General features: G+C 46.1%; 1 protein-coding gene across 5 annotated transcripts in view; it reads right to left on the bottom strand.

The window, feature by feature from the left end:
• Window positions 1-1,357: 1,357 nt before the first annotated feature.
• Window positions 1,358-12,965, bottom strand: part of LOC306935183 (LIM and senescent cell antigen-like-containing domain protein 1) — a 62,222-nt gene continuing 50,614 nt past the window's right edge. For 3 of the 5 annotated variants that reach the window (XM_079518109.1, XM_079518108.1, XM_079518105.1), the window contains exons 2-11: window positions 12,356-12,515; window positions 11,904-11,970; window positions 11,298-11,418; window positions 10,675-10,824; window positions 10,033-10,183; window positions 5,435-5,527; window positions 4,371-4,419; window positions 3,745-3,820; window positions 2,095-2,292; window positions 1,358-1,675 (exon numbers count right to left, since the gene is read on the bottom strand). In XM_079518109.1, coding sequence (XP_079374235.1) covers window positions 2,148-2,292; window positions 3,745-3,820; window positions 4,371-4,419; window positions 5,435-5,527; window positions 10,033-10,183; window positions 10,675-10,824; window positions 11,298-11,418; window positions 11,904-11,970; window positions 12,356-12,515 — 1,012 coding nt within the window. In that variant the 3' untranslated portion in view covers window positions 1,358-1,675; window positions 2,095-2,147. Of the gene's footprint in view, window positions 1,676-2,094; window positions 2,293-3,744; window positions 3,821-4,370; window positions 4,420-5,434; window positions 5,528-5,981; window positions 6,075-10,032; window positions 10,184-10,674; window positions 10,825-11,297; window positions 11,419-11,903; window positions 11,971-12,355; window positions 12,516-12,965 lie in introns of all 5 variants that reach the window. The other 2 variants (XM_079518106.1, XM_079518107.1) reach the window with 2 other exon arrangements.

Here is a 12,965-nt window from a genome sequence, read left to right as displayed (position 1 = left end):
TAAATGGGTTCTCCTGTTTGGACGGGGGGAAAAAATAATGTACGTACAGTACGCATGGACTGAGACAGATCTTTATTCAGATAAATGTTATTACGCCATGAAAAACATTTGATCACCGTTCAGTCATATAACACGCACAGCTGTGTGGTTTACATAAAAATAGACATTGCTTTATGCATTGCAATAACGTGTGTGTGTGTGTGTGTGTGTGCGTGCGTGCGTGCGTGCATTATAATATGAGTTGTGTAATGAAATGTGGCTGATATAGAAAATCTAAATCCCATACAACAATGGAATGTATCATTGTCATCATACCACCAGTAGCTATGCAAACAAAAGTAAGAAAGAAAAAAAGACAGGCTATGTATATCTTTTAATAAAGAAGAGCTTAAACCATTTCAAGACGGAAATGATTCCGTTCTATTCAAACATTTGGTTTAGAAATGATTCTCAAGTTATTTTTGGTGTAAAAGGAACCAGTTCTAGAACCAAAGTTATTTTGGTGGAAAAAGGGGCCTCAGAGTTACAGACCCACAAAGGGATGCATTTGGTTCCCCGACTATCAATCATTTATCAGGGGACCCCCTGGAACCCCCTCAAGGACCACCGGGGGGACCCCCTGGAACCCCCTCAAGGACCACCGGGGGGACCCCCTGGAACCCCCTCAAGGACCACCGGGGGGACCCCCTGGAACCCCCTCAAGGACCACCGGGGGGTCCCCCCCAAAACCGTACTTGACACGCACAACGAACGTCGATTATGATTCCGATACAGAGAATAATAGTAAGGCACACCAACGAACAAACAATGGCATATTCGGCTGTTGTTGTAAGTGTAACAGCAAATATTATTTGCATAAAGGCAATTCAACGTATAATAATAAAACATAAAAAGTATATGTATATCCTTTATATAATATAAGTCAAAATGTCTAAGGCAGTAACAGATCCAGCAGGAGATATTATTACACACGTTAAATATCGTCAAACCATAATAATTATTATAATAAAGGTCATTTTAGTCGCCTCCTTCCCGTAACATCTCTTTGGCTGATTTGCACTTTTGTTTAGGCTATTTTTGAGTGGTGTAAACCACTCCTACAACTGGCTTTGTTAGTCTGTGCGCAAAAAATGAGCATGGTTGCTACGGTCACCCAGTTCACCCGGGTGTGATTTCATTACGTCAGAGCTGATTTCATTACGTCAGAGCTGATCAGGCTATATAATACCTTACACCACTCAGTTCACACGGGTGTGATTTTTTATATATCAGTAACATCTGCTTGGAGAATAGTCTGGCAGACTGGCACCGTCGGTAGTGAAATAAAATAGAATATATCGTTGTGAAATGTACAGGGGCCGTTTTAATGAGTTTATTTTAAAAGTCACAAGAGAGAAAATATTAAAAAGAATAACATTTGTATGAAGTGGTCTCCGTAGACTTGGCTACCACATGACGTCGGGGGTGTGGGGGTATGAATAAGGCAAAGCGACAGCGCCGCCACGCTCATACGGCCGTATGAGCGTAAACCTCGTCCCCCGGCTGCTCCGGTCGGTCTCTCTACTTCCGTGCGACCGTTTCGGAAAGCTTCTTCAGCCTCTTCTTCAGCTCCAGGGGGAACTTCTCGTAACACTTCTTGCACACAGGCTTCATGTCGAACTCCACAAACTTGTTCCTGTGGTTTTGGGGAGAGAGAGAGAGAGAGAGAGAGAGAGAGAGAGAGAAAACAGCTGCGGGTGTCAGTGTTCATTTTTGAGCGGTTTCGTAATATAGTAAGAGAGTGGCGACACTAGCGTTGACTCCCATTGTAACATTGGAATGCGGAAGTGCTCATTCTATCTCAATGGGATAGTTCCAGCCATAGGAGCAATGTTTGGAACTATAGCCCATAGGCACCCGTGAGATCAAAGTGCGTCGCTACTCTCCTACTCTACACTCTGGGTGTCACACCATCTCCTATGCACAGCAATGTGTGTCTCTCTGTGAGCTACCCTCGGACACAGAGCTCTACATTAGCGACTGAGCTGCCGCCGGACACAACAGAGAGAAGCAGAAAAGGCCAGAGGAAAGAAAGGAGGAAACAGGAACACTAACCAAAGGATGGAGGGATGAGAAGTGGGGGGAGAAAGGAGGGACAGAGGATGATGTCACAGACACATGGGTATGATGGCCGATTTCTTCTTCTTCTCCTTCTCCTTCTCGCGCTTGGCGAGCCGGCGCTTCACGTCGTCCGGCATGCGCTCGTAGCAGTGCTTGCACACCGGCTTCAGGTCCACTTCCACAAACTTGTCCCTGAAGGGGGCGCCGTCGTAGCGCGACGGGGGTGGTGGGGGGAGGAGCCAGAGAGGAAGGGAGACGGGAAGCGACGGAGAAAGGAAAACAGCAGGAAGAAGAAGAAGAAGAAAAGATGAGAGAGTCGTAAAAGAGGGCAACAGAAAAGTGTTGAGGTTAGCGTAGAGAGAGGAGGTGAGATGATGATGATGATGAGAGATAGTCCACTTGCCACAATGTGAACCCTGGCATATAAGTTTTGCACAAAAAAACATTTGTTGGGCTAAAAACGGCCATAGCCGTCATCACACATATGATGAGGTCAGCACATTTGAGCTGTGGCTATGGCAGATTTGTGAAAACCTCCTAGTTTGACATGTCATAAAACGTTAGGGTACTCAAAATGCCTGAGTTCACATTGGGCTCTATGGGTTGGCAAGTAGACTAAGATGGGAGAGAAAAATGTTGCTTCTGAGAGAAAAGTGCAGAGACATCAGGAACTGTCAAGATAAGACTGCCTGGGTGTTCCGCAGTGAAGTCAACTCGGTGTACAACATGGAACCAAACCGCTCTGTGAGGGGGTTCCGTACGGGGGGCGGTCCCCAGCTAAATGACTGATAGGTAGTTTCTGTACAATAGTCTTGAGGTCTGGAATAAGTATAAATATCTTGGCCATTTTATTACGGATCAAATGACAGATGACGATGATATTTACAGACAATGTCGGAAGCTGTATGCTCAAGCAAACACTATTGCCCGAAAGTTCTGTCATTGTTCCACTAAAGTGAAAGTGTCCTTGTTCAAGGCATATTGCACACCGCTTTATACTGCACACCTGTGGTCATGTTATAAAAAGTCTAGCATGCACAGGTTGCAAGTTGCATATAATGATGCCATGAGAATACTTCTTAAACAACCCAGAGGGGGCAGTGCTAGCCAGATGTTTGTCACTGCTGGAGTGAGGACTTTTAAAGCACTCCTAAGAAATCTAATGTTTAAATTCATGAAAAGGCTGGATGTGTCAACAAACAGTATCATTGTAGCGCTTTCAAGCCCCTCAGTGAGCTGTTCACGTTATACATCTAGTTTAAGGGTACACTGGCTAAAATGCCTGTATGTTCTACCTGTGGGTTAAGTTATGTAAGTTTTGTATTTGTTTTACATGCTTTTATGATTTTTATTGCCTGTTGTATCTCTTGTATGTCCCGTGTATGTATCCCTATGGACCTGAGTCTGCTAATAAAGTTGAATTGTACGTGGGGCTAAATGACTGATAGGTAGGACTTACTTCAGGGTTGAGGCTAAATGACTGATAGGTAGGTTCCGTACGTGGGGCTAAATGACTGATAGGTAGGTTCCGTACGTGGGGCTAAATGACTGATACAGTAGGTAGGTTCCGTACGTGGGGCTAAATGACTGATAGGTAGGACTTACTTCAGGGTTGAGGCTAAATGACTGATAGGTAGGACTTACTTTAGGGTGAGTTTGGTGTTGCAGGTGGAGCAGGCGAAACAGTTGACGCACCAGGCCTTGTTCAGGGCAGACACCACTGGAAGACACCAAACATGGTCATTTTAACCACCGACACTACCCAACATGGTCATTTTAACAACTAAAACTACCAAACATGGTCATTTTAACGACCAAAACTACCAAACAGTGTCAATGTTGCAGTGTTGATTTCGTTGACTAATACTATAATCGAAAAATCCTACCTTTTTTCACTGACGGACACTAAATGGAAACTAAATAATAACTAAGCTACAATGACAAAAAAAGACTAAATATATCGACAATTTTGTCAACAAATTAAAACTTGACTAAAATGCTAGTGGACAAGAGATAAGTAAAAGACACAAGTCATTGCATGCTGAAAATAGCAGATCTATAAGCTTGTAGATCGCCTATTTTCAGCATGCAACCACGTGACAAATCTGCCATTACGACGTTAATATAATTATTCGTTAAAATAAGTAGCCTACCGGATGGCAGCTTTGAACAATATTTCTTGTCTAAAGTTGTTCTTTGCACATAACAGCAGCATGATGCAAAACCCTACTTTTAAAGCACACAAGATTTTTATTTATTTTAAATCTCACCATCGCCTTCAATAACTCGATTGCAGTGGTAGCAGACGTCCCCAAAGAGCTGTGGAATGGACAGACAGACAGACAGACAGACAGACAGACAGACAGACAGACAGACAGACAGACAGACAGACAGACAGACAGACAGACAGGTTAGCAATGTAGTGAAAAATGTCAAACAATTCATAAAACCACTTCAACCCTATACAGTACCTTGTCGCCGTGTTCATTTTGTTGAGTAAGACTAAGGCTAAAAAGGTTTTAGACAGATGACTGTCTAAAATAGCACTAACACTAAATGGTGTGTTATTCAAAGAATAAATCAGAATGTGCTGTCTAAATGAACACTGCCTTGTTGACCCTGGCGTCCCACAGGGCTCTGCACTTGGTCCAGCAGTATTTACCTCTACCACAAATATCTTTGCTGAAATGTGTTGAAAATAGTCGATCTACCACCTTGCACATCGGCTATTTCCGACACCCGTTCGCCCAGCAGAACAGGTACGCTAGGGTTGAAGTGGTTCATGCTAGTCTCTGTCCATCCTACAGATAGCATGCTGCATTCACAGCGCCATGCCATCAAAATGCTTTACCCACTCACTGAATTTCCTCCATTCAACCACAAGGTGGTGCCATTACCTCGGATACGAAGTCTGTCTCACTGTCTAATAGACTGCAACTAACTTCACTCCATTCGGAGGAACACATTAGCCAATATTCCAACACCCCAAACCTCGCCCCCTCGCTCACTCACGCTCGCTCGCTCCAGCATGGAGGTGTTACGATGAAATTGGTGACCTGCTGAAATGTGTGACCATCGTGTGGACTTACATGGATAAAAACCCTAATCCTGATGTGCAGGTTGGTGCCTTGCATGGTTTCCTCCGCCATCGGTGTATGAATGTGTGTGTGAATGGGTGAATGTAATGCACAATCTATGTAAAGCACCTTGGATAAAGGCGCTATATAAATTTACCATTTACCACTTAGACCTGATCAGTTTGAAGGTGCTAATATTACCTGGTGGTTATAGTGGGTCTCATGGTGCATTACCTGGTGGTTGTAGTGGGTCTTACCTGGTTGTAGTGGGTCTCACAGTAGGCGAGGCCCTTGCGCTCGTAGTGGCGATGTCCCAGGAAGGGTTTCTCACACTTAGCGCACACAAAATGCTGCAAACACACAAACAAACAAAGGCCCACAGCACACGCGGTTAGCACTGAGATATCAGCCCAGTGTGGGGCCGACCGTCCCACAGCCCAGCCGTTACATCACATCATCTGGTTAGCACTAAGAGAACCAACCCACTCCATCCCCGTTCTTCCACAGACAGTCGCATCTGAGGTTCTGATGAAATGAACAGAACGCCTTTTAGAACGCACAGAACCTGCAGCACGTTTACAATCTGCCTGTGAAGATGGAGGATGGATGGAGTGAGTCAGCCAGCGAGTGACACAATGCAGCAGGCTAGCCAGGCTTATAAGGGCCATTCACACCAAGCAACCACAGCGTTGGGCCGGGCCCCTCCGAGCCCAGGGACCCCTCACCAGGCTCCTCCCTCTGGGCCAGGCCCCTCCGAGCCCAGAGACCCCTAACCAGGCCCCTCCGAGCCCAGAGAGCCCTCACCATGTCAAAGTGTCTCTCACAGTACTTGTGGCCGTTTCGCTCATAGTACGGCTGACCCTGGAAGGGACGCTCGCACACTGAGCACACATGGTGCTGCGGAGAGAGAGACATAGAGAGAGATAGATAGAGAGAGAGAGAGAGAGAGAGAGAGAGAGAGAGAGAGAGAGAGAGAGAGAGAGAGAGAGAGAGAGAGAGAGAGAGAGAGAGAGAGAGAGAGAGAGACAGACAGAGGGCAATGCTGAAGGCAAGATGGGGAAAATGATGAAAGGCAAAGAGCAGTGGTTCTCAACGTCAATATTTTGGAATGAAAGCGAGCCTGTAACTGGTAGAAAGTACAAAATGGAACCAAATGGACCCTTACAGGCCTGTGACTCTGAGAGTGTAACACATGGAACCAAATGGACCCTTACAGGTCTGTGACTCTGAGAGTGTAACACATGGAACCAAATGGACCCTTACAGGTCTGTGACTCTGAGAGTGTAACACACGGAACCAAATGGACCCTTACAGGTCTGTGACTCTGAGAGTGTAACACATGGAACCAAATGGACCCTTACAGGTCTGTGACTCTGAGAGTGTAACACATGGAACCAAATGGACCCTTACAGGTCTGTGACTCTGAGAGTGTAACACATGGAACCAAATGGACCCTTACAGCTCTGTAACTCTGAGAGTGTAACATGTGGAACCATTTGTACACTCTCAGAGTGAGATGAACACAGAGGATAGTGTAGATATAGATATAGATAGTGTAGATATAGATAGTGTAGATATAGATATGGAGAAAAGAAGAAGAAAAACATATCAAGCCAGAGGTCTGTGGCCTAATGCAGTAAAGCTTTCCCCAGCAGGGGCTGTACTTGAATGCTTCCAAAGATATAAATATTGTAAAAAAATCACACCCGTGTGAACTGAGTGGTGTAAGGTCTTATATAGCCTGTCTGTCTGTCTGACGTAATGTCTGACGTAATGAAATCACACCCGGGTGAACTGGGTGACCGTAGCAACCATGCTCATTTTTTGAGCACAGACAGACAGACACGTAAACTAACAAAGCCAGTCGTAGGAGTGGTTTACACCACTCAAAAATATACCACATCATTGTTCTATATTATGATTGTTTAAAATCCTTCATGGTGCATCAGTTGTTTTCTTTGGTGTTAATATTTGAACCACGACATTTTCTTTGCAGGTTTTCTAACGTGTCGCAAGATTGTAGATTCATTATTTTCACTCTTTTTAGGGCTTAAATAGTGCTGGTGGTCTCAGAACTTCTGCTATTTACAATTGTAATTTAGCCATTGAGCACACAGTTTTAAAGGACCACTTCACCACTTTTCAACCTATCTTCATATAATTGGTCCTCACTAATACCCCCATTGCAACTTTTCAGGAATAGAAAGCCTGCAGTTTCTATCCCAGCAAGCACAGTCAGGACCTGGACGAATTAGTGACGTCTCCATTGGGGCCAGATCGAGTCAAACCATGACTAGTCAGATCTGACCCAGAATATCACCTGATTTCAACCGACATAAATTCTGCCCACTAAGACGGACGTCCCTGGATGAATCAGAGAGAGTCTGATCGAGGCCAGATCAACTTAAGTCATATCGTAACTAGTCAGATCTGGCCCAGAATAAGCTATCTATTATACATTTGAAAAGGTGTGCCCACACCAGGAAAAGGGACCCAAAGTCACCAGCTACTACGTCACTGACACGCTGCAACACGCTGCAACACACACTGCAACAACACACTAACACGTCACAGACTTACCCTCCGCGTCGATCCACGGCTATCTCCTCATGTCGCGCCGCACGCCCACACTCAACACCACCCGCGTAAAAATTGTCATTGCACTGCCACTAAAGCCGGCTCCCGTCCAGACTCACAAACAATATCAATATCAATAATAAACACAAACACGCCACAAGCACCGACACCCCCGCCTAATTTGTTGCCACGTCTATGAAAACAAGCACAGAAAAAATGCCATTCAACACGCTACTTACACACACTACCACTCGCTTACAATACGCGGACCTGGCAACACTACATCCCCTCTCCCATTTGCTCAAAGCCAACCACGTCACCCACGACAGTTTTTATGTTACGTCCGATTGCAACACCGGAAGTTACATGCTACACACACACACACATTAGAAGAACAACACGAACACAACACTACTCACACACACACGGGCCACTGTTGCCAGGTCTATGAAAACAGGCCCAGAAACAAGCAAACAGACCCAGAAACAAAGCCTTTCACCACGCTACTTACACACACTACAACTCGCTTACAATTCACGACCCTGGCAACATTGTTCCCCGTCTTCCACAACACACACAGTCCCACACACACACAGATTCGGACTTGGATGGACAGCGGCGCGATTACATACATACACCGTTTAATTCATGCAAACACGAGAATTGCACCACCAGTTTCATTAATGTAAACACGACAATTGCGCGACCCGTTTAATTAATGGAAACATGACAACTGCGACGCACCGAGGCGCATGGATTCTCTGTGTGTGTGTGTGTGTGTGAGACTGTGTGTGTGTGCGTGCGTGCGGGGTGCCTCTGAATTGGAGTGTTTATGTCAGTCAGCGATGCGATCCGTTGTTATTCAGCCAGGAAAACAATCTAAACATTATATACTAACGTCAGCATCGGGCAGATTAACACACACAAGCGTTATTACTTGAGTTTTCTTATTGAAGTGCCTCTGAATTGTAACCGTGTGTTTATGTCAGTCAGCGATGCGATCCGTACCAGCACCATACGCACGGACTGGAGAGAGGCGAAGTGTTTCTCTCCCTTCGGCTCATGTAGCCCTCATTGTAACTACAAATATTCTTCCCGAACAAACAATGTGGGGTCACTGCAATCCGCAATCCAAATGATTGTAGCCCTACTATAATGCAGTCAAGGTCCCCCAAAAAATATCCTACAGTATGTTCTGCTCCATTCTCAACATCTTTTGGTCTCCAAAAACAGTAATTTATTGTAAGTAAACAAAAACAGTAAAAAGCAGTTTCATGTCTGCTTATTTTCATTTACATTAATTTTCTTTGATGTGAAAATACAACAAATAATAATAATACCCATCCGTTACTACATGTCAACACACACACACACACGCTTGCCAGCCACACACACACACACACACGCACACACACACACACACACACACACATTGAACAGCCTGCCGGAAAACAAAAGTAGAAGAAGAAGAACAACAACACACCGCACACTGATTCTAACTTGGATGGAGAGCGCCGCGATTACATACACAGTTAAAATCATGCAAACACGAACATTGCGCGAACGACTGCGTCGACACCTGGCGTGGAACAAACGGGACGAACCGAGGCGCATATATGGATAAGAACAACAACACCAACACTACACGCACACGAGCGCACGCGCTACAACACAAAACAGCTGCATACAACGCGTGTCACTGTGGACTTCTGTATCGCAACGCGGGGCAACGCAACTCTGGGATGAGCGGGCCGAAGGCCCGCGAAATTCTATTATTATTACAACTGGTGAAGATCACCCCCATATGGGCTGTGATCTGGCCTAGTCCTGAACTAAAGATCATCCCCATATGGGCTGTGATCTGGTCTAGTCCTGAACTAAAGATCATCCCCATATGGGCTGTGATCTGGTCTAGTCCTGAACGTAAAGATCATCCCCGTATGGGCTGTGATCATGATGTAATTTGGCTTGCTGGGATTAGCTTGGATTCCCCATCGATGATGTCACTGGTGGACGGGTTTCTGAACTGTCCACAGCCCTCCCAGAGTAGGAAAAAAAGTGTTATTTTAACATTTAACATTAGTGAAGACCAATTATATGAGTTGAAAAGTGGTGAAGTGGTCCTTTAAGACTCTTAATCCAGAGAGCGACTTTCAAAGTGATAAAAAACATGGGGTTAAATCTCGCGCCACCTCTTAACCATTATCCCTAAACTAACTTATTTGCCATTTTTTACTATTTTGAAAAACCTTTTAAAAATCTGTAGTTCCTGCAGTACCTCAACGTGCCACTGCTTCCCCATGGCGTTGACGACACGGCCCTCGATGGGTCTCCTGCAGGCGCCACAGATCGGGACCCCCATCTTGTCATGGCACGGAAGACAGTACAGCTCCCCTTTCAGCTCCCTGGCATCGGCCGTCAGCTCCTTACTGCGCACACACACACACACACACACACAATTGTGTAATTAATAATGGATGGCTTTAATTGATATACATATTTTTGGAAGTCTCTACGGGATGAACAAATGAATGGGGTCTGTATCGGTGCTCACTCTAAAGGAGTTGAGCACCGCTGAGCGTAGTAGGTGGAGACGTTGGTTGCAGGTTTTAAAAATAAGGCCAAAAGTTTCACTGAAATTAACGTTGTTGTCAATATATGTACCTACCTATTTAAAACTGTCTACTACCTCCACTTATTTGGTTGATATGGACTGGTTGTGTTCAGATGAGGACGCCCAGCATTATCTGAATTTGGCCGCCGACCCCCATCAGAAAAATATGCATGTTCCAGGGACCCCCCTACAGAAGCAAAGATTTGCGTGTGTGTGTGTGTGTGTGTGTGTGTGTGTGCGTGCGTGCGTGCGTGCGTGCGTGCGTGCGTGCGTGTGTGCGTGCGTGCGTGCGTGCGTGCACTGTACCCGCAGTTGTTGCAGTTGAAGTGGTCGGGGTGGTACGGGTCGTTCTTGAACAGCAGCGGCTGCTCCTCGATGATAGCGTGACATTTCTGACAGATGTACTTCCCCAGACCGCGAGCCTTCTCTCTGTTGTGGCACGGACGGCACAGGTGTCTGGGAGAGAGACATAGAGAGACAGGGAGGGAGGGAGGGAGAGAGAGGGAGAGAGAGAGAGAGAGAGGAGAGAGAGAGAGACATAGAGAGACAGGGAGGGAGAGAGGGAGAGAGGGAGAGAGAGAGAGAGAGAGAGAGAGAGAGAGAGAGAGAGAGAGAGAGAGAGAGAAAAGGGGGGGGATATTTAAGTTTTACTTTCTCCAATAAACAAACCCTTTTCTGAAATAAAAAAATCACACCTGTGTGAAGTGAGGGGCGCTCTTATCATCTTACAACATGACGATGTAAAACAAAACAAACATAAACAAATTAAAAAGGTATTCAATCAATCAATCAATCAATCAATCAATCAATCACGATGCCGCCTACCTGCCAGCGTTCTTCACAAAGCCTACATAGGCCAGCACCGCGGTGCAGATGTCTATAGTTTATAAGGTACATAGATGTAGTTTACTAGTTTATATAGAACGTACCGTCCAGCGTTCTTCACAAAGCCCACGTCGGCGAGCACCGCCTGGCAGAGGTCGCAGCAGAAGCAGTCTGGGTGCCAGCTCTGGTTCATGGCTTTGATGACCCGGCCGATGATGAACTCCCCTAGTGGACACATGACACATCTCATTTTGTGCTGGTTCTCGACAACCAGAAATGCAGAGTACCCGTTCCACCCATCTGTCTGTGTCCCTTTTATGCCCATATATGGAGTTCTGTGTCAGGCATGCCCAAATATGAAGTGTTGTGATGTCAGAACAGGCCAGCTCCATATATGGAGCCTGGGCAGGGGGCCCTGTCCAGAGCCCGGGCAACCGTGGGTCCGACCGACTCGACACCGAGCACTGCACTCCCTGTGGGGGTGTGGAACGCGTGTGTCGAATTTGAGGTCGTGGGGCGAACGTTACAGACATGGTGCATTTATAGATAAGATAAATATCATATCATCAATGATCAATCATAACGACCTCAGATGTTCATCAAATAATGTCAGAGTGCATTTTATGAATACAATAATGCTGTTTTAATCATGTTGTTTCAACTTGTTTGGTGAGTGGTGAACTGGTGACACTGCAGTTGCGTCAACTCACCACACTGGTGGCAGCAGGGAGCAAACAGCATCTGGAAGTCGTGCTCGCAGTACTTCCTGCCTTCGAACTGCAGAAGAAGAATACAAAAAAATTAAATAAAAATCACAACCGTGTGAAGTGAGGGGCGCTCTTATCAGCGCTCTTATCAGCGCTCTTATCAGCGCTCTTATCATCTCATTCCGGCCAATCACAATTTGCGTCCTCACCTTCGCGTGCGTGCGTGCGTGCGTGCGTGCGTGCGTGCGTGCGTGCGTGCGTGCGTGCGTGCGTGCGTGCGTGCGTTACCTCATAGAACAGGCCCTCAGGGAGTGTGTGTGTGTGTGTGTGTGCGTGCTCTACCTCATAGAATAGAACAGGCCCTCAGGGAGTGTGTGTGTGTGTGTGTGTGTGCGTGCTCTACCTCGTAGAACAGGCCCTCAGGGAGTGTGTGTGTGTGTGTGTGCGTGCTCTACCTCGTAGAACAGGCCCTCAGGGAACTGCTGGAAGCACTGGGCGCAGACGAAGCACTGCTCGTGGTAAAGCTCTCCGTTGCTGTTGACGATCTTCTCGGCCGGAGCGAAGCCGCTCTTGCAGCGCTCGCACATGGCGTTGGCCAGGGCGTTGGCCATGTTGCTGCAACCAATCAGAGGAGAGGGGAGGAGACGTTAGACTTAGTGGTGCACGATATAATCGGTAGAGTATCGAAGTCGGCCATATCGGCCGTAAAGATGCCATGCCGGAATCGGATCGGCATCTTTACAGCCTTTTGAGCTGCAATGTGAAAGCCCATCCGTACTACCGTTATGACCAAATCATATATATTTGTATAATGACACATTATTTTATCTGGGTTGTACTTCTGGTAGACTAGTTCTACTCGAATGTTGACAAAGGTGACCAGATTTGACTGAGGGACTGCCATCGTGCAACCTCCAGCTTTTCACCAGAGGAGGAAAAACTGAATTTATGTTTTGTCCAAAATGAGTTAATAGCACAGGCAGACTCTTCACATACTAGAGAGCATGTCTGAAATAAATGTCAGAGCTGAAATCGACATGTAAATATGAAATAAATGCAGTAGCA

Source organism: Electrona antarctica, assembly GCF_951216825.1.
Source record: "Electrona antarctica genome assembly, chromosome: 13".
NCBI lineage: Eukaryota > Metazoa > Chordata > Actinopteri > Myctophiformes > Myctophidae > Electrona > Electrona antarctica.
The sequence above is the reverse complement of the archived record's forward strand: the minus strand, read 5'-3'. Positions and strand labels throughout refer to the sequence as shown.